Here is a 25,858-nt window from a genome sequence, read left to right on the forward strand (position 1 = left end):
GTCAAAACCTGCAATCGGATTAAAATCAGTCATTTTGCATGTAAACATAGCTAGTGTAATGTAAATGTAAATATTGGAATTGGAGTGAACACTATAGCATTGCATATGGCTTGAGTTTTCTTGTTCTTATTTGCATTGAAAAAAATACAGAAAGGTAAAGCTACCTGAATTCCCCTTTAATCAATTCAATGGGTAAATATGTTTGATCGTTTTTAAAATATCAGCCCAGAAGGAGCGTGTTAAGGTATATACAGTTTAGTATTCGTCACACCAAGTTAAAAGCTTAATTCTGACCAATAATAAAACCCAAACCCTGGGTCGTAAGCATTTTACTTCATCATCTGTTGACTGCTGACTTCATACTTAAAAATAAGAAATCAAAGACAGTGAACAGCGTTCAGTAAACCGGCGACACCCCAACATCAAATACAACCATGGCTACATATCATCAAATCATCTCATTACTGATAGGCAAAGTGTGAAATATTCAAAATACTGTGAGGATATATAAAATAAAACCTGTCTTTTCATTATGATTTATTATTATCATCAGAAAAATACAAAAGCTGTTTATTAGAAGTATGTAAACGTTGAATAGCAATAGCAAGTTTCTGTATTTGGCTAATTTGCATGATCGTTCACCTAATAAAAAAATCTCCCTTTCCATTCGCTTTTATAAATAGAGACATTTTAAGGTAACACACTTCCAAGTGACCCACTTTTGTAACAAGACTCCTAAAAACCCAGACTAAAGCGACAGACGTCCAAATCTACAGTGCAAACATATATTGTGCAAAATGAAAATCAGGCACGAAAAAAGATACCAGACCCAACACAAATAATCCAGTAATAGTGTATCAAACAGTAACAGTGTTTTAAATCAAAGCATAAAACGCAAGGCAACAAGACGTTCAAACGCGACAAATCAAACGCGCCTGTCTTCATAGAGCAGTTTAAAACGCGTCTGATAAAGAAACCGTGTAGATCGAAGGCCGATCACAGACGCTGCACTCGCTGTCGAGTTCATAGAAGACGGAGAGAGATAAAAAAGAAGCGGGAACGTCCCAGATGGCAACCCCGTGACGACTCTTTAAAGCTCGATGACAGGTAACCTTTGTAGTCAGCCGTGCCACCTTGCAAAATTTGGCATTATGTTAATGAAGGCAGTTTAGTTTGGCTTGGCCCTCCAGAGACCGCAGACAGACAGAGAGAGAGAGAGAGCAAGCGTGCGTGACTACAGTCGAGCGAGGATGGGCTTCTGGGTAGGAATTTTACCTCCTGTGTGACAGAGAAAAGGAAATGTAAACAAGACGAGTGTAGCCGTAAAATAGAACAGCATCACAACACGAACTGGGTCATGAGTCTGAAAACAAATGCTTTCTGTGTGAACAAATCTCACTTTTTAAAGAGCAAGTTCAGTAACACTTTCTATGAATTTCATGCATATACTGAATTATAGCCTCCTTTATTGTTTATAGTTAATTATTACTATTGCATAAATATATTTATAAAAACACAACAACACTTTACCCCATTAAAAGAACAGCTGTAGATACATTTATAATATTTTTATTTATTACTTATAAGCGATGCATTTGCTTTTTCAATGTGCATTTTTATAATCCATTATACACTGATTTATAAGTATTACTCAGTCCTATACTTCCATCAGCCTGTCATTATAGTATAGTTATGATTACATATTTATGCTGTAATGCAGATTTAGTTCTTTGTCAAATAACTGAATGTTTTATAATGTTCTTTATAGCCATGTTGTGACAGTTATTAACCTCTATTATACCACGGGTCTGTTGAATGCTGCATTCTGATTGGCTGAGAAATGTTCTATGGGTGTTGATTATTTTTCTGTAAACGGCACATCTAACTTGGCAAATGGCTTAAAAATAGGCACCAGTGGCCGGTTGCATAAACATAGCCGTGACGTCAAGACTGCTTCTTAAAAATGATTCTGACTAACTAGCAATTAGTTAGGGCTAATCAGTCTTATTATTTGGATTTAAATTAGACCAATCTACCTTTCTATATAACATACTTAAAACAGATATGATCAGTCTTGAAGAAAACAAATCATGACTAACTTTTAAGACTAGTCTTAAAGTTTTTTGCAACCGGCCACAGAGCAATGTTTGTGGTAACCATGGTATAAGTGGAATAATTGACTCCGGTCCTTTGAATTATTTGAAAATAATGCACACCCAAGGTGTAACATTATTTTCTTATAATTCAATGGCCCGTCGTCAATGATTCCTTACTAAAGTGAAAGCATACGGTACAGTTTTCCTAATGCAAATGTTAAGATATCATGAAGATTTGCAATTAATGACCTTGTCAATTGAGAGAAAACACTTCCCTGCCAATGAGTTTTTAGGGCAAACCACATTTCCGATATTATCCACCAGGTGGCGCTTTTACCCAACTTATAAAACACTGAAACATACAAAGGCCAAACAGTAAAAACTCTGTAAATGTTTTGATCATCACTCTAAATCTGATCTCTATCAAAAGTAGTTCACAAAAATGCAATTATCTCAGTTTTTTGCTCAAAATGTTGTATTTTTAAACAAACTTCCTATATTTGATAAACAGAAAACAAATGAAGATAGGATGACATTTTTTTAAGCAGAGGGTCTGTTCTTACATTTGATATATTGTATGTTTATATATTTAAAGATTTACAGATTTTCTGGAATGCCTTAAACTTTTGTGAAAATCATTTAAAAAATGCTGGCGCTGACTGGCAAGAGTTAAAGAAGAAAGGTTTCTGAAAGGCATTGAAATCCCTGGCGGGGAAAGAGTTAAAAATTTTGCTATGTTTTAGTAGGATTTAATTTACAACTGTTTATATTAATAGAATTTCTGTATTTTTATTTGCATAACTTTATTAAAGCCATTATTGTTCTGTAGTTAAATTTGCAAATAAACCTTTTAAAATGGACAAAATCTAACATTTGTATCCTTTTACTTTACTTAAAGCCATCAATAATGCATTTATAGAGCATAATAACTCTATTATGACTTACAACAACAATTTATACCACGGGTCTGTTGAATGCTTTATTTTGATTGGTTGAGAAATGTTCCATTGGTGTTGTTTATTTTTTCTGTAAACGACACACCTAACCTGTCAAATGTCTTAAAAATAACCACCAAAGCCATGTTTTGGGTAACCGTGGTTTATTGGAAAATAATGCACACACACGGTGTAACAGCACTGTGTCATTACCACTTTGGGTGTGAATTATTTTCAAATATTTCCAAGGCCTCTTGTCAATTATTCCTTATATAAAACAATTCAGTTATTTGACAAAGAACTAAATCTGCATTACTAAAAAGTCATAACTATACTATATTGACATAATAACAATGCAGGCTGATGAAAGTACAGGAAGTATACTTATTAATCAGTGTATAATAGATAATGAGCATGCACACTGAAAAATATATTGCTTATAAATAATAATAAAAATATTATAAACGTATCTATAACTGTTCTTATAATGGGGTATAGGTGTTGTTGTGTGTTTATAAAAACATTTTTATAATAGTATTAATAACCTATAAACAATTATAAAGGGCGCTATAATTTATTATAAGCATGGGCTTCATAGAAAGTGTATATCGAAACTACTGGAGTACATCCTAATGTTTTACTTTCGTTTTAGTCCTCAGTCAACATGCAAATATTTATCTGAAACCGTCTCAATGACAGACAAATACATTAGTGATAATATATTGCAGTGGTCGATGTATTGGGCGATATTTGGTAAGTATTTTCAATACATGTCTGGGATCTTTAAATTTGTTGTTCCTAATGAAAAGACACTCAGATAAGTCAAAGTCTGACAGAAAGTAAAATGACCAATCATTCACTTTTTAACATAAAGGGTTACATTGTGTTTTACACAACAAAGTCAAAGTCAAAGTTAGGTTTGCACTACGTTTTGTTAAAGTAAATTTTAAGTTAGGGCTGAACAATATTGCGAAATTTTTTATCGCCAATATACTTCTAAATTTTGGTTGTACCTTAAATCCAATTAGGGCTGTCACAATGATTAAATAATCGTCTCATTGCAATTGTTTGACCTCATCGTGATGATTTCAGATCACCGCAATGATTGCACATCTCTCTAAAAACACCTAATGCTGCAAAACTTTGATAAGCATATGAACTGCCAGGTAAAACATACATTTCCAAAACAGCAATTCCAAATTTAGGGAAGTGAAGGATGCCATTCTTAAGGATCTGTAAGGAAGTTTTTTTTTTGCAGCCACTACAGACATGTGGTCCAGTACTAATATGCCCTAAGTAGGATTGGCTACTGTTTAAGGCCTGTTATAGTCAGTTTTTGATTGCATTTTTATTTTTAGTTATTTTTCAGACACTTTATTGTGTTTATTTCTTATAAAGAATTTTCAGTTTTTGAAAGATATACTCATTAAATAATTACTTTTAAATATGTGTTATGCGTATTAATATTTACTGCCAGGTAAACCTTAAGAAATATTTAATTAAAATAATCACAACAGTGTGTGAAAATTATTTCATGAACAAACAAAAAAAAATTAAATGTCAAAGCAATAAAACAGGCAATTAATCGTCATAATCGACACAATTTCTTGGCCAATTAACAGTCAACCAAATTTCATAATAACAGTATGAATGTTAAAAAAGCCTTGGGATAAACTGCAAAAAATGCCCACAATAAATATCTGTACCTACAAACTTCTAAACAAATAAATTTGCCATATCTATGAAGCCCCCTCCTATAAAATAATATAATATTTAAATAAAAATGGTATAAATAAATTGATGTTCATCTTTAATTTGTATTAAGCCTTCATACAATATTACATGTAAACTCTTTAAGGCTCTTTTAATATTAAAAAAGTGCACCTGAACGTAGTTTTGATCAATTTGCTATTATAGTAATATGTGGAAAAAAGCTACTAAAGACACCACAGGAACACGCGTTGTAAGGAAGAAGCGCCTTGACCCGCATTAGACATGCATTTTTAGACAAGACATGTAAACAGCTACATGATGCTGTAATGTATATCGAAATATCGTAAATGTGTTTAGAAAACAATAACCCTTATTGAAAAAAGTATATACACCGCCAAATATATTGATAGTGAATTATTGTCCAGCCCTATTTTGAGTACTTGAAAAAATAATTTATAAGTATTATGCATAAAAAATGTTTCACTAATTTTTTGTTTGTGTCTCATTTACATTAACTTTGTGTTACATCGGCCTCATCTTGGCCAATTGGACACATTCCTCCTTTAATATCTGTATAAAAAACCCACATCAGTACACACTATTTTCTAATCTGTAGATCACTATCATACTCCAATACAGTTATTTTGAGAGGAAATGACATCACTCATACCAAGCGTATCCTCCAGTGAGTTGACTGCGATCTTATTCATCTTTAGCATCATCTGGTCTCCTCTGTGAGTGAGAGGTCACGTCAGTCACAAAACACATCAGACACCTTTAATACAACAACCAGGGTATTTGTATAGATGTCCATCTTACACTTTGACTTTCCTCACGGCTTCGAGCCTCAGCAAGGCTGCCAGAGCGTTCTTCTGCAGATCTGATGATAATGCCTCGTAATACTTCAGATGTCCTGATACCATCATAACATACAGACACAGAGAAAACAGATCATTTAAACACAAGCAACATCAATGTTTTGTGATCTCAGACATGAAAATGTGGTCTCAACTAATAGTATGAGTTTGGGTTGGGATTATCTGTTTGTTAAACAAAAAGAAGACAGAGGTAGTGTTTGGGAAACCTATTGATGGTATGTTTGGTGATCATATAAATTGTGCAACCTGCTTGACATACTGTATATTATTGACTAATACAACCATGAGCATTCAAGTAATTCAAAGAAATATCTAGCCTGTAAAAACAACATCTATGTATGTTACCTGCTAATATAAGCTTTAGTGCAAAGTTCCTGACAGCAGGTACAAACTCCTTCTCCGATAGGGTCTCATGAGTCTCCTCACAGAAATATCTGCACACCACCTGAAACAAAAACATTTCAGACATTATGTGTAAGGATGGGTCATGATGGTCAACTGTTTGTGATGGTCAACCCACAATACTCGCAGGCTGACGAAAGGGCCAGAGATGGGCATAAATACATGGAAATGTATTTCAAATACAAATACAAAATACTGTGTCAAAAAATGTATTTAAATACAAATACAAAATACAGTGAGGAAAAATGTATTTAAATACAAATACAGTATTTTGTATTTTGAAAATACACAAAATACATGTGAAATTGGTGATTCAGTGCAAGTATCCCTATTAGGCTGAAATCTATCTGGGTCTATTTCTGAATGCCAAAAACCATTTAGATGTGTGCAACTGCTTAGAAACTTTCATTTTATTTTACGTACCTCTTGCTTTCCCCTGCCCTGTAGGAAACAAAAAACTAGAAAAAAACTTGGTAACACTTTACTTGAAGGGGTGTGCACATGACACCATGTGTCATGAACATGAAGAAGATTCCATGCACATCCATGACAACTGCCATCAAGCGTCACCTACTCAACCATGTAACCTTTAATGCAAAGATGACACTGCTTGAGAAATCCCTGCCATGACAACCCGACACACAAACCAACACAATACAACTTGCCATAAATCATAAAAAAAAATTATCAAACTTAAGAAACTACCTAGCTTTGTGGGTTAACATTACATTAAAATGTGATTTAAATGTCATTAAGTGTTACTACTATGTCAAATATTATTAATACTCGGTCAAATAAACATTATGAACTGAAGAATATTCATGATGCGTTATAAAACTATTTAACAGAGTATTAACACTTAATGACATTTTAATGACAAATTCAATTTGTATCACTGGTAAAAAGTGGTCAGTTATGTTGTTAGTTGTCTCAACCCAGTCTCACCCCACGGCGTCAATATTTGACGACACTTGACCATGCGTCGGTGTGTTGGCGCGGAGGGTGTACCTTTCGCGTAGTTTTTTGACGAACTGGGGACTTTAATACTATTGAGTCCGTTGCATTCTCTTTCCTATTTTCTTACCATTTTCTACCATTTTCGCGTCGGTTTAGGGTTAGATTTACATAATGACATCCCTACCCAAACCTTTCCCTAACCCCAATGCCAGGCGACAACTGTTTAATTTCGCGTACCTAATAGTATTGAAGTCCCCAGTTCGTCAAAAAATGACGCGAAAGGTATACCCTCCGCGTCAACATATTGACGCATGGTCAAGTGTCGTCAAATATTGACGCCATGGGTGTGAGACCGTGTTAGTTGTCTTGGTTAATGTCAAGTTGTCATAACAAAGACATCTCAAGCAATGTCATCTTTGCAATAAAAATGACATAATTGAACAAATGACACTTAATGACAGTTGTCATAAACGTCCATAAAATCTCCTTCATATTCATGACACGTGTCATGTCATGATTATGAATGTGTCATGTCAGCCTTATGAACACCCATTCAAGTAAAGTGATGTTTTATAAAATCATCATAAAAACTTTTTCATGTGTCGTCGACCCACAACCTAAACAACCTAAACATATGTGAAGAAATCCACGTATTTACTTCTCACGAGACGAGTGTTTGACAAATCATTCGGCAAGCTACTTTCTCTCAACGCTGCTTTTTGATGGTTTTGAGAACAATTACTCACGAGTTGCCCTCTGTCATTTACAGAATTATACAACGGAGAGCACGTCAAGCATAAAAGTCTTGTAGGTTTACTGAGGAGCCTGCAGGTTCAGCAGGTTCACGTCGTAGAGTAGAGCCATGCGAATTGCAGAAGTGTAAACAAGGCTTCAACTGCACAAAGCTAAAAAGAAATCAGCAACTGTGTGCTGATTCCACCACTTTCCGTGTCACGTGTGAAAAGGCCTTTAAAGGAAAACACCACAGTTTTTCAATATTTTACTATGTTCTTACCTCAACTTGGTTAAATGAATACATGCCTATCTTTTTTCAATATGTGCACATCTTTGCATAGCATGTCATGAATGTGTTAGCATTTAGCCTAGTTCCATTCATTCCTTAGGATCCAAACAGGGATGAATTTAGAAGCCACCAAACACTTCCATGTTTTCCCCATTCAAAGACTGTTACATGAGCACGAGTAAGTATGGTGGCACAAAATTAAACGTAGTGATTTTTAAGTGAATAAAAAATGAGAACTATATTGTATGGCGGAAGAGCACTTGGTTTGCAGCACTTCGACCTCTGCCGCAGTGGCATCATCACTCCTGTCAGGATGTTGCTGTGCGCTGAGGTCGAGGTGCTGCAAACTAGGTGCTCTTTCTCCATGCATTGAAAATAGATGGACAAATTAATCCATAACTGGGTTGAGGTTAGAACATAGTAAAATATAAAAAAATGGTGGTTTTCCTTTAAGTCAAGAGTGTAGGCCTATTTGTCAGCGTTCCACACTCTAGCCGTTTCTCAATACCAAGTACACCAAACTCGGACTTGTGTCCTTCGTAGTTCGAACTTGCAAGTTCAGACTCGGAAGAACGAACTCCTGGAGCGAATTGCATTATAGGAATCTTCGCTGTCATAAGTCCACACAAGTCTCCTCTGATGCATCCTCTATAAAATGGGCGGATCAAGAACACATCCGGGGATTTTATGTGAACTTGGGCTTGATGCGAACTTTGAATTGGAACAGTACTTGGGCCGCGACTGATGACGTTTCACAAGTCCACAAGAACACAAGTACAGACAAGAACGCATATTGAGAAACGGCTTCTGTCTCAGTCGTGCAAGTGCAACTGCCTGCCAACGTGCAAGTGTGAAATTGAATTTCCTTTCGCGACAGTTATAATAACACAAATCACATCACATCCAATAACTCAATCGCCCTTGCTTTTTTCCCACTCCAACATTTCAATTATTGCCCACTAAAAGCTGCACAGATATATTTGCTTACCTGAACTCTGGTGTCTGGTCTGAACTAGTTGATGCATGAAAACAGCACCCTGACTGGTTGACTGGCTCAAAGTATTTTGAGTATTTTAAAAATACAAAAATACTGATCCTAAATGTATTTAAATACAAATTACATTTCATTTTTTTCAAAGGCTTTAAAATACAAAATACAAAATACTATTTTGTATTTCAAACACGTATTTTAAATACATGTATTTGAAATACTGCCCATCCCTGGAAAGGGCATATCGCCCAACACTAGTTAATACGCTTTTAAAACACAAGAACACAGCCTATGTGAAATATGTCCACTGTGTGTAAATTCACCTGGTATCCCTGCAGAAACGGCTCAAGGAGCGCACACAAAAATGTGAGAGTGCTGTGACCGCTCGCTGACATCACAATCTCATGTTCTGACACCTGTAATGCTCCACGTTTCACCAGCAAATAACACGCCTCTTCAAAGTCCTACAAAATAACACATAAACACATATTAAATCAAACTGGAATATTATACACATTACATATATATACGCACTTGATTATTCAATTAGATTTCAATTCTGGAAATCAATTTGATTAGCAAGGCATTTGCATTTTTTCCACTTTTTTATTTTCACTGTGGACAGACAAACTGCTGGTTGCTGAATCTCGTGGTGTCGGGTATCTGAGAGACAGTTTTCGTTGTGAATGTGGTCTAACCTGAATTGAGTCTCCAGGGCACAGAATGAATTCGTTGGAGAACATGTTCCTCAGAAAGTTGAAGCAGTTGTAGACATCCTCTGGAACACAAACACATGCTAGTTTGTTAGCAAAACTTTTATAATCTTGGATAAAAACTCGAGCTGGGTTTAGCAACCATTTATGTGGATTCTGTTATATTCAGTTTGGTTCAATAAATTAAAGCTCGATTTACATCTGAGATAAAAAAAAATTACGTAAGTACACACATACAATAGTTCACCTTTTCTGTGAGAGTTTGCACTTTGCATGGCCACAGCCAGTAGAGCCGGTCTGACAAACACATGCAGGATCTGGTTCCTGTAGGAGGCGCAAGAGAGCACAACGACGGCTCGCTGAAACACAGCTTCCTCTGGTGTGGTGTCCATCCGTAGCGCGTCTGTGACGTTCAGCTGAACCTGTTCATCTGATACACTTAACAAGTGTCTGTGCAGAGCTAAACTACAGCTGATGACTTTCCCACACGTCTCGTGATCTACAGAGAAAAATGTTATTATTGACCACTGTTCAAAATGAGGTCAAGTGAGCTTTCAAACTGAGCTATAATTATATTTATTTAATATCTTTCCTTGATCCGAGCAGAATTACGCATGATCCATTTTGGCACATTGCGGCAAATTTGAGAACTGCATATGTGACCCTGGACCACAAAACCAGTCATAAGTAGCATGGGTATATTTGTAGCAATAGCCAACATTACACTGTATGTGTCAAAATTATAAAATGATTAGAATGTTGGGTAAGGATGATATTTAATACATTTCCTAAAGTGTATAAGGACAACTTTAGAGGTGATTTTCTCAATATTTTGATTCTTTTGCACCCTCAGATTCTAGATATTCAAAGAGTTGTATCTCAGTCAAATATTGTCAGATCCCAAAAAAACATACATCACTGGAAAGCTTACTTATCAGCTTTCACATAATCCATACATTTTAAAAACCGACCCCTTATGACTGGTTTTGTGGTCCTTGGTCACATACAAGTGACATGTGCTACCTTACCTTTTCTAGTCACTATGCAAAGTTTGCACAGGCATATAAATAAATAACTTGTATTTGCCAAAAGGTTACACATCATTTTGACATTAACCCTTGTGGGTTGTTCAAATTTACTACTTTTTCGGGTTGTTCGTTGACAAAAAAGCCACTAAACGGCTGTAAAAATTAATCAGATTTTTTTTCTTTTTTTGCATAAATCTGTCAGTCAACCTCAGTACTGATCAAAACTACCAAGTGTTCACAAAATTTCCATGACCCCAACTCTCCAATTGCCAAGTTCACAGGTGATGTCACTGATTTGGGGAAAAAACACAAAATGACCGATTTCAATATAAAAAGTGAACGTACGCACACACAATAATATGCTTTTATTATGCTGTTATACTCCAAAGCCAGAAATTAAGCTCTGTTTTTTGCACAGGCCTACTAAAGGGTTAATCATGCCATATGGTGATCAACAGTAAAAATGACAGATTTTACCTCTTAGCAAAGGGAAAACCACCAACAATCATGAATGCATGATTATATGATGTCATGGCTTTGCAACCAAAACAATTCGTTATAATGGAAGTCAATGGGGCAAAAAAAGACATGAACAACTAAAGAAAAAAATAAAATCTGCTGCACAAAAACTAAAAATGCATCAAAGCCAATGTTTTTACTTATCTTTGACATGCCCAAGATTGTGAAAAAAGTAAAAAAAAATCCATTCCACTATCACTTATATATTGAATATTGGTCATTTTGTGACCAAATCAGTGACATCATTCATAAACTTGGCAATTTAAGAGTTAAAATCATGAATTTTTTGTAAACATTTGGTAGTTTTGATCAGTACTGAAGGTGATAAGGGGCTGTCCACACGGAGACGTGTATCACTGCATACATATACATTTTTTATCTTATTGGCGTTTTATCCACACGGATCCGGCGTTTTGGGAGACTGAAACCGCTATTTTTTGAAACCGGGTCCTAAAGTGGATAAATCTGAAATCGACATCCTTGCAGTTTCGTGTGTACAGCCAATCCGTATATTTTGTGAAGCGAAAACGTCATCACATCACGTGTCGGAAGCGTCACACGTAACAGCAGCAACAATAACGGTGGACTACGTGGTTGTGTTCATGCTACAGAAGCTACTAAAGCCTACTAGCTTAATTACAGCAAAATCTATTGCTTCTATGCAATTGTGGTAAGCAACAAGCAATAATGGACAACACCATACGTTGGTTATGCGCATGCTCAAAGTCTTCTTCTCCGTGTATATAGTGTATATCTGTGGCAGAATTACAGCGCCCCATACTGGTCCGGCATATATACTACACCGCTTTCAGTCAGTTTCAGTGGTTTCGTGTTTACGGATAATTTTTTTAGAACAAGGAAAAAAAATGATCGGATAGGGAATGCACCGGCTTGTGTGGACAAAGCCTAAATGTGAAAAAAATCTGATACATTTTTTTACAGCTGTTTAATATTGTGGCTTTTTTTGGCTATGAACAATCCGAAAGGGTAGTAAATTTGCCCGTGGTATATTGCTGAGTTTTTACAAAAATTCTAAGCATTTTCTCAAAATATGTGTCAATGAAAGATCTGTCACCAAAAAAATCATTCTATTTGCTTAAAACACAGAGAAAGTTGTGGCCAAATTAAGAATAAAAAAAATAAATGGCCAAAAATGGCCTCAACAACCCAACCCAAGCCAAATGTCTAAATGACTAAAAAGCTGAATTTCCACAACCTATGTCCGGGATGCCATGAGCCTGGATAATGTAGTGTACACCATAAGTTTATAAAAATGTAGCTTAACTGCCTGAAATGAGTAAACAATGCCAATAAACAACTGTTTAGATTGTAGTCTCACTAGAAATCAGTGAAGCCCTGGACCCAAAAAAAAAACGTTCCTTACTTGACAAGCGGATTTCATTTTGATGAACTAAAATTTAAAGTGGCCTGATGACTAAAAATATAAAATTCCCTGACTTTCAATGTGTGGAATAGACCATTTAAAATTGCAAAAATGTCATGAGCCGTGGGAACCCTGGAATCACTAACTGCCTAATCTAATTCTGGGATTCAGAGCATCAAAGTTTGATGTCAATCACTTTATTTTCAATCTTTGACATGACAAGTTATAATTTCACAAAATGTACTTCGTAACCGTGACCTTGTTTCCAGGTGGACAAAATTACACACTAGCTATGAAAAGTTACACTAAGCCTGCCAGCCAATCAGACTGTACCTTTCAATTCCATTTAGTTTCTTACCAGGCCAGTCTAAGAAGGCTCCGAACGCCAGCGCCAGGTGTCTGAGCCACTCTGTCTGTTCTGTAAGAGAGGAGAGGTCCAGTCCATCAGGGTTCTGCAGAAGCAGTGTAGCAATGAGAACCCAGGGTTTAAGAACCATGTTCTCCTCCTGTAGGCGCACCAACCGAAACGCAGCATCAGTCAAAAACGCCTGATTGTCTGCGCTGGGTTTCTGAGGAATGTGCCTTGTTGAAAAAAGCAGACGGGATAAACAATTCAATTAAACAAGCTTGTTGGTTGCCATTTTACTGTCAAAAATAAATGATTTCGCATTATCATCTAATAAAGCATAATTGGATTGATGTCCGAGGAGAGGGCTCAGAACTCAAAGTACTCCCCCCTCCATAACTGGAATAGATATACCAGCTGAGATTCAGCTGATGGGGTGGAGGAAGAATGCTGCAAAACTGTCAAAGGACAGAAATGAGGCACATCTGTGGGGAAAATAAGTATTTGAAAACCCTGCTGTTTTGCAAGTTCTCCCACTTAGAAATCATGGAGGGGTCTGAAATTGTCATCGTAGGTGCATGTCCACTGTGAGAGACACAATCTAAAAAAAATCCAGAAATCACAATATATGATTTTTTAACTATTCATTTGTATGATACAGCTGCCAATAAGTATTTGAACACCTGAGAAAGTCAATGTTAATATTTGGTACAGTAGCCTTTGTTTGAGGTCAAACATTTCCTGTAGTTTTTCACGAGGTTTGCACACACGGCAGGAGGGATTTTGGCCCACTCCTCCACACAGATCTTCTTTAGATCAGTCAGGTTTCTGGCCTGTCGCTGAGAAACACAGAGTTTGAGCTCCCTCCAAAGTTTCTCTATTGGGTTTAGGTCTGGAGAATGGCTACACCACGCCAGAACCTTGATATGCTTCTTACAGAGCCACTCCTTGGTTATCCTGGCTTTGTGCTTCGGGTCATTGTCATGTTGGAAGACCCAGCCTCGACCCATCTTCAATGCTCTAACTGAGATAAGGAGGTTGTTCCCCGAAATCTCCCAATCCATGGCCCCGATCATCCTCTCCTTAATACAGTGCAGTCGCTCTGTCCCATGTGCAGAAAAATACCCCCAAAGCATGATGCTACCCTCATGCTTCACAGTAGGGATGATGTTCTTGGGATGGTACTCATCATTCTTCTTCCTCCAAACACGTTTAGTGGAATTATGACCAAAGAGTTCTATTATGGTCTCATCTGACCACATGACTTTTTCCCATGACTTTTCTGGATGATCCAAATGGTCATTGGCAAACTTAAGACGGGCCTGGACATGTGCTGGTTTAAGCAGGGGAACCTTTCGTGCCATACATGATTCAAACTATGACAACTTAGTGTATTACCAAAAGGTAACCTTGCAAACGGTGTCCCAGCTCTTTTTAGGTCATTGACCAGCTCCTCCCGTGTAGTTCTTGGCTGATTTCTCACCTTTCTTAAGATCATTGAGACCCCACAAGGTGAGATCTTGCATGGAGCCCCAGTCCGAGGGAGATTGACAGTCATGTTTAGCTTCTTTCATTTTCTAATGATTGCTCCAACAGTGGACCTTTTTTCACCAAGCTGCTTGGCAATTTCCCCGTAGCCTTTTCCAGCCTTGTGGAGGTGTACAATTTTGTCTCTAGTGTCTTTGGACAGCTCTTTGGTCTTGGCCATGTTAGTAGTTGGATTCTTACTGATTGTATGGGGAGGACAGGTGTCTCTATGCAGCTAATGACCTCAAACAGGTACATCTAATTTAGGATAATAAATGGAGTGGAGGTGGACATTTTAAAGGCAGACTAACAGGTCTTTGATGGTCAAAATTCTAGCCGATAGACAGGTGTTCAAATACTTATTTGCAGCTGCATCATACAAATAAATAGTTAAAAAAATCAAATATTGTGATTTCTGGATTTTTTTAGATTATGTCACAGTGGACATGCACCTACGATGACAATTTCAGACCCCTCCATGATTTCTAAGTGGGAGAACTTGCAAAATAGCAGGGTGTTCAAATACGTATTTCCCTCACTGTATATAAACACCTCTTTGTGCTGATTGAATGGATTATATGACCATGCTCCTCTTTAACTCAGTTAAACATATAAAAGTGAAGTTATTCAATTAAAATTTTACAAAAAATTCTAAACAAATCATACTTGCAAAATTACTCTGTAAAGCAAAATGTAACAGCTAAGTTTAATAAAATGTACCACTAAAATGTTGCCATACTTGCAAGAACAATGCAAGCCTGAAAGCTTAATGAAGTCCTAACTGTATTAAATAGCTTACTGAAATATGAGACAAACCAATTTCCCAAGTTCCTTCAGTTTCATGTTTCTTTGGGAATGACTGAATGAGTGAAAAGGATTCACAGGAATATGCAATTCATTATTTTTCTGGTGAACATTCAAGTACTTTTAATTCATCACTTTCAGGTTGGTTGGTTCTGTACCTGGGCAGCAGGTTGTACTGACAGCGATTGACTTTTCCTTCTGCCAGACTGCGGAGAGATACGGGTTGACCAAAGTAAACATGCATGCTGCCGTAGTCTTCACTCAAAATCCGCCGGGCCTTCAACAAACCCTGTCAGCAAGAAAAGACAACATCTTATAAGGAACAAAATAAAGCACATTTCCGTGAGAACGCCTTGCATGTGTAAAGTTATGCTACAATGTACACATTATACTGTATACTTTGCAAAAATAATACATTAATAATGCAGTGTGTAAATTTATGAGGATCTATTTACAAAAATGCAATATAATATACATAACTATATTATCAATGGTGTATAAAAACCTTTTAGTTACCTTAAATTAAGCCGTTTTACGTATCTACGTGCATACCTCGTGGGTCCCCTTACATGGAAGTGGCCATTTTGCACCTCCATGTTTCTACAGTAGCCCTAAACAGACAAACTGCTCTACAGAGCACATTTTGTCACTATGTTGTCTTAGACGATGACATGTTTGTCCTTTGGCAGCTACCGTAGCGTCTCTGTGTGCTTTAAAAGGGAGGGAAATCAGCAGTGGACTGAGCCATTGTTTGCAATTCAGAGTCTCACCACTAGATGCCACTAAAATCTACACACTGCACCTTTAAGTTCTCTAGATTAAAGGAATAGTTTACTCAAAAATGAAAAATCTGTCATCATTTACCCTCATGTTGTTATGAACCTGTATGAGTTTCTTTCTTCTGTTCAACAAGATATTTGAAAGATGATGGTAACTTTCAATAGCAGGGCACTATTTTCGGGCGCAGCAAAGTTCTTGATTATTACGCTGGAATGAGAGTTTGACATAGTTTGTGATGTGCACACCACCGCGAGAGGTACTGTGGTTATGACAGCCGTCATTGCTCTAATTAACAATGTCCCCAAAGCCGTGTGTTTTTGGTTGTGAGGGAAAATAATCTGGTACAGCTTCCCAACGAACCTACGAAGGGAACAGTGCATGCGGTTTGTTTTTTCGGTGCAGCAAAGGAGTTGTGCAAGTGTGTTTGTTTGTTTCTGCCATTTCGATGATGAATGTTTTATAAACAAGGCCCACGTTAGATTCGCAGATCATTTAAAGGGACATTCCATTAATATCAGACTTTTTCCATGTTTAAGTGCTATAATCGGGTGCTTCTACCAACCCAGAAAACATGAAAAATAGCAACCCTGTAAATTTTTTTTTGGTAAGGCTCTCTCTTCAAGCATGTGAAAAAATAGGTAATTCGGATTTCGCTCCCCCCATGACAAAGTAAGGGGATCATATTATAATGATACCGCCCCTTCATCTGCACTATCCAACCATGACGACGTGACCATTTAGTTTGAGAGACAGAGAGAAAGATTGACTGAAAGCACAACGCGTCTGTATTCCCTCAAACACATGCAGTATAATCTTAAAGGGGACAGAGAATGAAAAACCATTTTTACCTTGTCTTTTGTTGAATAATGGTAGTCTACCCGCATTCACAAACATACAAAAAGTTCTAGACATTCTAAACATCTCAGTCTCACAGAAATTCCTCTTTTAGAAATGTGAGCCAGAAAACAGCCCAATCTGAAAAACTGATGCTTATGACATCACGGGCATCTCCCTGCCCCTTCACTTTAAAATAATTGGCTACATTTTTAGAGTGGCAGCAAAGTCAGCCAATCAGTAATGAGATTGCAAGTTAAGCCAGTAGGGGGAGCCAAATAGGTGCAAAACCACTCGTTTAAATTCCCCCATCATAATAGAGCTATCTGAGAGAGGTTTTTAGGAAGCTTCTAAGGCATTACAGACCCAAACAAAAACATTTTTGTCTACATGTCACATCACAGAACAGGGATAAATACCCTGTTCAATCATTCTATGTCACCTTTAACTTGTAGTTTTAATTGTCTTTCTACATGTAAAAGATTAGGATTACCTTAGTGCGAGAGAGAGAGAGAGAGAGAGAGAGAGTGTGAGCGAAAGAAAGAACAAGCGAGAGAGCGAGCGAGAGAGCGAGCGAGAGCAACGCGACTGTATTCACTTTCATCAATACAAGTGTTAAGTATGATGTTTAATATGTTTCTCTGAAGTTTAAAATGAATACGAGGATTAATGCACTGCGCGAGACAGAGTGAGAGAACATCGCATATTGTATCGCTATCATACAAAATAAGCATAAATATGTCGTTTTATCTGTTTCTCTAAAGTTTAAAATAAATACGAGTCACAAGACAGACTGACAGAACAACACGAATGTGTTCACTTTAATCATACAAAACGTGTCGTTTAATCTGTGTCTCTAAAGATTGAGCATTAAACGTGTTGTTTAAATACGTCATTTAAATGTGCTTGTGTGGTTCGGTCAAAAAGTAAACTTCTGAGTTTTTGTGGAAGTGTATTTTATTGTACAATGCTAAAAATCGTTGCCTGTTTAAAACACTAGCAAGTTTAAGGCAGCATGAGACCTAATGCTGCGTTTACACCAACCGCGGTAGAGGCGTGAAGCGCAAGTGATTTCAATGTTAAGTCAATGTGAAGACGCGTTGACGCGCGTCAGGAGGTCCCGCGGGGCGGAAGACACGTTCGGCGCGAAAGCCGCGTTTCCGCCTCATCCGCGCGTGAAGCTCGCGCTAAAGGCGCAAGCTTGAGCGTTGTGCGCGCGAATGGTGCTTTTTGTGCATTTTGCGGTTCACGCGAATTTGCAGCTGACGCACGAGTTGAAAAATTGTAACTTTGGCGGAATTTCGCGCCGCATTAACCAATCAGGAGCCTGCTTGCTGCTGTGGTGGCAGCCCCGCCCGAAGTCACTCACTCAACCAATGCTTGATATTGTCCGTTAGCAGTCACCCGAAGCTATACGACACAAGTTCTTTAGAGACAGGAATAAAAAAAAAACTCGCTTGGAAGAGTGTCAGTGAGGACTTTGGGCAACCTGGTTGTAATTTGAGTCATGTGACGTTTATCGACCCGCGCCACTTATTTTCCCCCTATAGTAAGGTTACCAAATACAAACTGGTAACTCTCTTAATAAATGCACAATTAACATCAGTCATCTTGCAAACAGACAACCATATAACACTTGCCCCTCCCACAAGAAGCAGAGTTTTCCTCTGACGCGCGGAAAAAGCAAGCACGTGCTCTACACGCGCGAATGCATTCAAACTGTTCAAGTGGCAAACTAGGCGCGGTACACGCGATTTTGACGCCTGAAACGCGGTTGGTGTAAACTCAGCATAATGCTGCATTCAGACCAGCCGCGGTAGAGGCATCAACCGCGAGTGATTTCAATATTAAGCCAACATTGTTCGACACGTTGTTCGCACGAATGGCGTGAATTGAGGGTTGACGCAGCAAACGCACGGGTTGAAAAATGTGAACTATTGCGGAAAAACGCGCCACGTTAACCAATCAGTAGCTTGCATTAGTAGTGAGGTAATTACAAAAAGCAAGCAGAGTCGCAGAAGCCCGTCCCATGCACGATTTCCACGTGAATATCTCAATGACTAGAATTTCATGTGCGGCTTTCATGCACAAATGAAGCGGCAAACTAGACGCGGTAGACTCGATTTTAACGCCTCAAACGCGTCTGGTGTGAACCCATGGTAAAAGTCTTACTTTTATCCCACAATGTTCCCCATCTGCTGATGAACACGTATTTAGTATGCATAGAACAGATGATTGACTTTTTAAACTGGTTTAAATATATAAAGCTGAACAACATTGGTAATAGCTTGTTCCATAAAATTCTCCTGCTTTGTTGTGGCTGTCCATAGATATGTACACTAGATGTCGCCTGGGGTTCTTCTAAGCATGCATCAAAACTGCCGCCATCTTGAAACGGGGTCTTGTCATAGGAAGTAGCTAGGTAACGCTGCTATCTCCACCTGTACTTCGTATTTATGGATGATACCGGACTTTTGTGCTGCGTATGGATGTTAGGCGTACTAGCACTATGGATTGTAGTTGGAAAAAGTAGATTTTCATAATATCAAAACTTGCATTTTTTTCTGGACTCAATGCTAAATACATGTCTGACTGTTGAAACAAACAAACAAACAAAAAGACCCAGTCACGGAACCGCAGGTGTTAAGTAAAACGGCATCAAATATATGTGTTTTACTGGCAATCGGCGTGTAAACGCATATAATGTAAACAACACAAACGAATAGTGAAGCATAAAGGATGCAATACTACTCTATAGGTACTCAAGAATAACATGAGATTGGCATAAACTGTGTCTCCTTTAAACACAGAAAACCAACACAAGTTTGATAATCAAGTAAATTTATCTCGATTTACTGGAAGACTTTTGCTGTGTATGTTGAACGCACCGATGTCGACTCTTTGGGCTTTGGGACGCCGAGCAGCTCGCGAGCGTACAGTGATTCTTCTAGAATTCTCTCATAGCTGATGCTGACAGGAACTAGGTTGACATCAAACAGCTCGCCTTTAAAAAACGGCTCCATCACAATGTTCAACAACCCTGAGGGAGAAGAAAAGAGATGAAGCTGACACAAATCGTGTTCAAAGAGGCGGACCATTTTGTTTGTCTCATTCATCTAAATTTGCTTTTGTTTTGGGTTTGATTGATGACCCCTACAGCGCCGTCGCCGTCGGGCTTGCCAGATTTCGAGCAGTGATTTTAAACCTCCCTGCCATAAATTAGTCAGGGGTGGTATATCATTCCGGGACTATGATTCAATTGTGGAAATCCTGTGAAATTTCATTTAGCTGGCAGCTCACTTCCCGTGCGCCAGCGACGGCGACCGGAAAAATGTTGCCTGTCACCTTGAATTTATCTGTGGCGCAATAAAAAAAAGATCAAAACATGCGAAAAGGCTTGACGTTGCAGAGTTTATGCAAGAGTCAGCAAGAGCTTTCATTTGAATAAACCACAGAAACAAGGCATGCCATGCCGGCTGAGAGGGTCTGTTTTAAAAATGACATAAAAGTGTTACAAATGTACAGCGCATTACATTACCTGTCTTCGGTGTGAGTGATTTGCATGTTCGGCTTCTTGTTCCTTCCAAAAAGAACTCAATTGGGGCATAGCCATTCTGAATGAGGAACACAACCACATAAAGATGTCAGTCAGGTTTATGAGCTTTTTTCACAAACAAATCAACAGAAATTACAAGATAGCTGGCAAATGGTACAAACTGCTGGTTAACATTATACAACACCCAATTAAACAAGATTTAAAACTGTGAAGCTATTAGGGCTGCAACTAACTACTATTTTCATAATCAATTAATCGGGCAATTATTTTTCCATAAATATTTACTCAATTCAATTTTTCAATTATTATATTTAAATAAGGCACAAAATTATGGTATGTATGTGTAGAAGTGTACTAAGTGTTGTAAATATGATATGTACAGTACAGTATATACACCTATCACCAAACATAAGTTAGATTATTTATTCACCTTAAGAACGTCCCAAAATCGTATGACTTTCTTTATTAGTGCTGCAAACACACAGTTCACGTATGCATGGTGTGAAACCGGACTTAGCAGCTGTGTCTGAAACTGCCGAATGTAGCATCTATGTATATACACTCACCTAAAGGATTATTAGGAACACATTTTTAATTTCTCATTAATGCAATTATCTAATCAACCAATCACATGGCAGTTGCTTCAATGCATTTAGGGGTGTGGTCCTGGTCAAGACAATCTGCTGAACTCCAAACTGTATGTCAGAATGGGAAAGAAAGGTGATTTAAGTAATTTTGAGCGTGGCATGATTGTTGGTGCCAGACGGGCCGGTCTGAGTATTTCACAATCTGCTCAATTACTGGGATTTTCACGCACAACCATTTCTAGGGTGTACAAAGAATGGCGTGAAAAGAGAAAAACATCCAGTATGCGGCAGTCCTGTGGGAGAAAATGCCTTGTTGATGCTAGAGGTCAGAGGAGAATGAGCCGACTGATTCAAGCTGATAGAAGAGCAACTTTGACTGAAATAACCACTCGTTACAACCGAGGTATGCAGCAAAGCATTTGTGAAGCAACAACACGTACGACCTTGAAGCGGATGGGCTACAACAGCAGAAGACCCCACCGGGTACCACTCATCTCCACTACAAATAGGAAAAAGAGGCTACAATTTGCTTGAGCTCACCAAAATGGACAGTTAAAGACTGGAAAAATGTTGCCTGGTCTGATGAGTCTCGATTTCTGTTGAGACATTCAGATGGTAGAGTCAGAATTTGGCATAAACAGAATGAGAACATGGATCCATCATGCCTTGTCACCACTGTGCAGGCTGCTGCTGGTGGTGGTGGTGTCACGGTTTGGGGGATGTTTTCTTGGCACACTTTAGGCCCCTTTGTGCCAATTGGGCATCGTTTAAATGCCACTGCCAACCTGAGCATTGTTTCTGACCATGTCCATCCCTTTATGACCACCATGTACTCATCCTCTGATGGTTCCTTCCAGCAGGATAATGCACCATGTCACAAAGCTCGAATCATTTCAAATTGCTTTTTTGAACATGACAATGAGTTCACTGTACTAAAATGGCCCCCACAGTCACCAGATCTCAACCCAATAGAGCATCTTTGGGATGTGGTGGAACGGGAGCTTCGTGCCCTGGATGTGCATCCCACAAATCTCCATCAACTGCAAGATGCTATCCTATCAATATGAGCCAACATTTTTTAAAAAATGCTTTCAGCACCTTTTTGAATCAATGCCACGTAGAATTAAGGCAGTTCTGATAACGAAAGGGGGTGAAACACAGTTTTAGTATGGTGTTCCTAATAATCCTTTAGATGAGTGTATATCTATGGTCCAAGGTGGTGTGATTAAGTAGATGTGGGGGCTAATTTGCTGCCAATCTGATGGCAAACCATAAACTAACAAAATAACCTCCATGACAATTTCATTCTCCACTTCATTTTATCATTTTGTATGTTTCTGGGAATCAAACCCATGGCCTTGCACAATGGTTTACCAGTTGAGCTACTGGAAACAATAATCTAATTCTTCTATTGACTGACTCATCTAGATGACGTTTCTTACCCTCAAAATGGTCTTCACGTACTCTGAGAACACAGCCCAGTACAGTTGATCTCCTCCAAACGACCGGCGGATGAAAAACGCACCAGACATCCGCAGCATCTCCCCAATAAACTTCATGCCCATAAAATCTGCAGAAAACAGCAGGTCACGTTTCATATTAGTAAATAGTTGCATGTACATATAAACTCAAGTCAAAGGTTTAATGGTTATTTACTGCTTAAATCTAAATCAAAAAGTTGCTGAAATGTAAATTCTGCTAATTTTTAAAAGCCTGCATTTAAAATGGATGTTTTCTTATTTATTTATAATAAAAAGTCTCATTTTATTTGTAGTAGTAAAGTAAATTTAACATTAGAATAAAACAATGTTTAATAATTTATTCTTAAAAAAGCAAACATATACAGTTTGAAAACTCTTATATTGCAGTGCTGGAGTGGTGTTATGGTAATATAACTGTATTTTGATATATCCAATGATGATAATGTACTGTTTGTTTTGTTATTAGGTCTTTTATTTTGACACCCTGTTTTGTTTTTTTATATCATTTCATGCCATGCTTCACTTCCCACCTCCTGTCTGTTCACTATTTAACCAGTAAGATCTGTTCAATCCGGGCTGATTATTGTTTAGCCTGTCTGTATCCTGAGCGTGTATCCTGTCCTGTATCGGCATGTTTTTGACCTGTACCTGTTTATTTGGATATTGATTGTTTTCTGCCTGCCCTGACCTATTGCCTGTTATTTAGATTACTCTTTTGGATTGCCCTACTTGGATGTGTTTGCTTGCCTTTGTGGATTTTACTTCAATAAACCTCTTTTGCACATGGATTCAGCTCTCCTTTGCTTTGTTTAAAGCACCCCACTTTACAGTACCATGGTGTTTATGTCACAGTAACACTTTATTTTATGGTCTCTTTGTTACACACGTTACATAAATATTGTTGTAATAACAGTAAGTTATGCATAACTACATGCAACTAACCCCAACTAAGTACACCTTGTATATCATTATTACTCAGTACTTAAATAAATAATTACACAGTAACAAGGACACTGTAAAATAAAGTGTAAGTGGACTTAATTAATTATAATATTGAAAACATGGTAGCATTAATTACTACAATTACACTCTACATATTGATTATTTGTGACCCTGAACCACAAAACTAGTCATAAGTCACATGGGTATATTTGTACAAGTCGAAACTATTGAATTTTTTACCAAAAATCATTAGGATATTAAGCAAAGATCATGTAGGCTACCATGAAGATGCTTTGTAAATGTCCCACCTTAAATATATATAAAATGTATTCATCATTAGTAATCTGTGTTGCTAAGGACTTCATTTGGTCAAATTTCCAAAATTTCCATTTCCAAAATTCCAAATTTTTACATAGTTGTATCTCTGCCAAATATTGTCCTATCCTAACAAACCATACATTAATGAAAGGCTCATTAATATCAGCTTTCAATTTCACAGAATGTACCTTTATGACTGGTTTTGTGGTCCAGGGTCACATTTATATACTCATTATCTACAGGCGCCAGGTTGCCCATACAGAGTCTGTGAGTTAGTTTGGCTTCTTTTATGTATGTTTTAGTTTGGCTTCTTTTCAAAAATGTTTTAAGTAGACTTTATCAAAAAACAAGCTTAAAGAACAGCAACAGCTAGTAACTGATAGGGTAAAGGTGATGCACTCAACCACATCAGGAGGATACGAATGGCACAGGCACATGGCACTAAGAAAATGATATCAGGACAAAAGACTTGATCAAGACAAGATAATCTTTTTGTAAAAAACAAACAAACATCAACATTACAGGTGTATCACCATCTGCGCAAATATAAATCTGCTCCAATTTAATATCCACCATGTCTGCGGTATGGTGTTTGTATTTGCATGCAAGGACGTTTTGTTATAAAAGGTTTGTGTACTGCAGGGAACAAGCTAGAAACAAAATTCATCTGGCAGCTGAATAAACAATTTCAAGACCGAATGATCCCTATCCTTAAATCTCACTATAAAATTTCCCAAAGGACATTTTCAATGCCATTAAAGAGAAATTACTGAACCTAAACATAAGAGCATGATTAAAAAAATTCTCATTTTACAAGAAAACATGTCAGAGACACTTTTTTGCATTTAAGCTCTTCATTTAACCCCTTAATGTCAAAATTGTTTACATAACTATTAAACCGATAATAGCTTATAGAGTTCTCAAGGGGTCGGGTCAGCCCGACAAACCCGACGTGGTTTATCCACCAGGTGCGCTCTTCCGCAACTTATAAAAACCGGAAGTATTGCCCTAGGGCAAACAGCTGTATCTCTATCAAAAGTCCTTCACAAAAATGGAATTATCTCAGCTTTTTGCTCAAAATTTGGTGTTTTTGATGAAACCTACACATATTTGAGAGTTGATAAAAACAGAACACATGAAGGTAGGATGAAACAGATTTTTTTGTTTGAAAGCAGAGGGTCTGTTCTTTCATTTCATATATTGTTTATTTAAAAAGGAGCATTTTCTGGAAGGCATTAAACTTTTGTGAAAATCATGAAAAATGCTGGCGGCGAAAGAGTTAAGTATTATATATTCATAACACTAATATAGCATTATAAATCTTCAAAAATCTTAACAAACTATATATCATTGGAAAACTCTAAGAGGGTAGTTTAAATGTCTTCTTTTGAATCAAAGATTTTGATCAGCAATTTTGTTTACTTTTATGCAGACCTTAAACATTCAGAAAATCATGAATTTAAAAGCTGTAAAGAATAACATCAAACAGCATGTGTTTATTATAATCCTTTACGCACCCATTCCAGCCGCAATAACTGGCAGTGGAAGGTCGTACGTGTAGAGTAGGTATGACATCATCAGGAAGTCCATGTAACTACGATGACTGGGCAAAAGGACCACCGGATGTTCCTGTACTGCCTGCTGTAGCTGGAGAGAGAGAGAGAGACCAATATTAACAGAGCAAATGGATGCTTGAAGAAGCAAGATGCAAAGTTTTATTATAAAGTTGCAGCTAGAGACTTTCAATACAACTTTACCTAGAGGAATAGTTCACCAAAACATGAAAGAAAAAACCCTTTCATAATTTACTCACCCTCACGCCATTCCAGATAAATATAACTTTTTACACTCTAAAAATGGCTGGGTTAATTTTGACCCATAATGGGTAAATATTGGACAGAACACACCGCTGGGTTAAAATTGAACTGTTGGGTTATTATAATCCATGGTTGCATAACAACAACCCAACATTATTTTTAACCCAGCATGTGTTCTGTCCAATATTTACCCGTTATGGGTCAAAAATAACCCAGCCATATTTAG

The 25,858-nt window shown here is 37.6% G+C and overlaps 1 protein-coding gene across 1 annotated transcript in view; it reads right to left on the minus strand.

Moving 5' to 3' along the window:
- Positions 1-520: 520 nt before the first annotated feature.
- Positions 521-25,858, minus strand: part of gnpat (glyceronephosphate O-acyltransferase) — a 29,168-nt gene continuing 3,830 nt past the window's right edge. Inside the window, exons 4-16 of the mRNA XM_073855644.1 lie at positions 25,333-25,462; positions 22,517-22,644; positions 20,470-20,545; positions 19,820-19,971; positions 15,476-15,606; positions 12,999-13,222; positions 9,957-10,208; positions 9,695-9,774; positions 9,320-9,460; positions 5,968-6,067; positions 5,564-5,657; positions 5,415-5,476; positions 521-1,278 (exon numbers count right to left, since the gene is read on the minus strand). Coding sequence (XP_073711745.1) covers positions 1,235-1,278; positions 5,415-5,476; positions 5,564-5,657; positions 5,968-6,067; positions 9,320-9,460; positions 9,695-9,774; positions 9,957-10,208; positions 12,999-13,222; positions 15,476-15,606; positions 19,820-19,971; positions 20,470-20,545; positions 22,517-22,644; positions 25,333-25,462 — 1,614 coding nt within the window. The 3' untranslated portion in view covers positions 521-1,234. The remainder of the gene's footprint in view (positions 1,279-5,414; positions 5,477-5,563; positions 5,658-5,967; positions 6,068-9,319; positions 9,461-9,694; positions 9,775-9,956; positions 10,209-12,998; positions 13,223-15,475; positions 15,607-19,819; positions 19,972-20,469; positions 20,546-22,516; positions 22,645-25,332; positions 25,463-25,858) is intronic.

The sequence above is a fragment of the Misgurnus anguillicaudatus genome, chromosome 18 (assembly GCF_027580225.2).
Source record: "Misgurnus anguillicaudatus chromosome 18, ASM2758022v2, whole genome shotgun sequence".
Classification (NCBI taxonomy): Eukaryota; Metazoa; Chordata; class Actinopteri; order Cypriniformes; family Cobitidae; genus Misgurnus; species Misgurnus anguillicaudatus.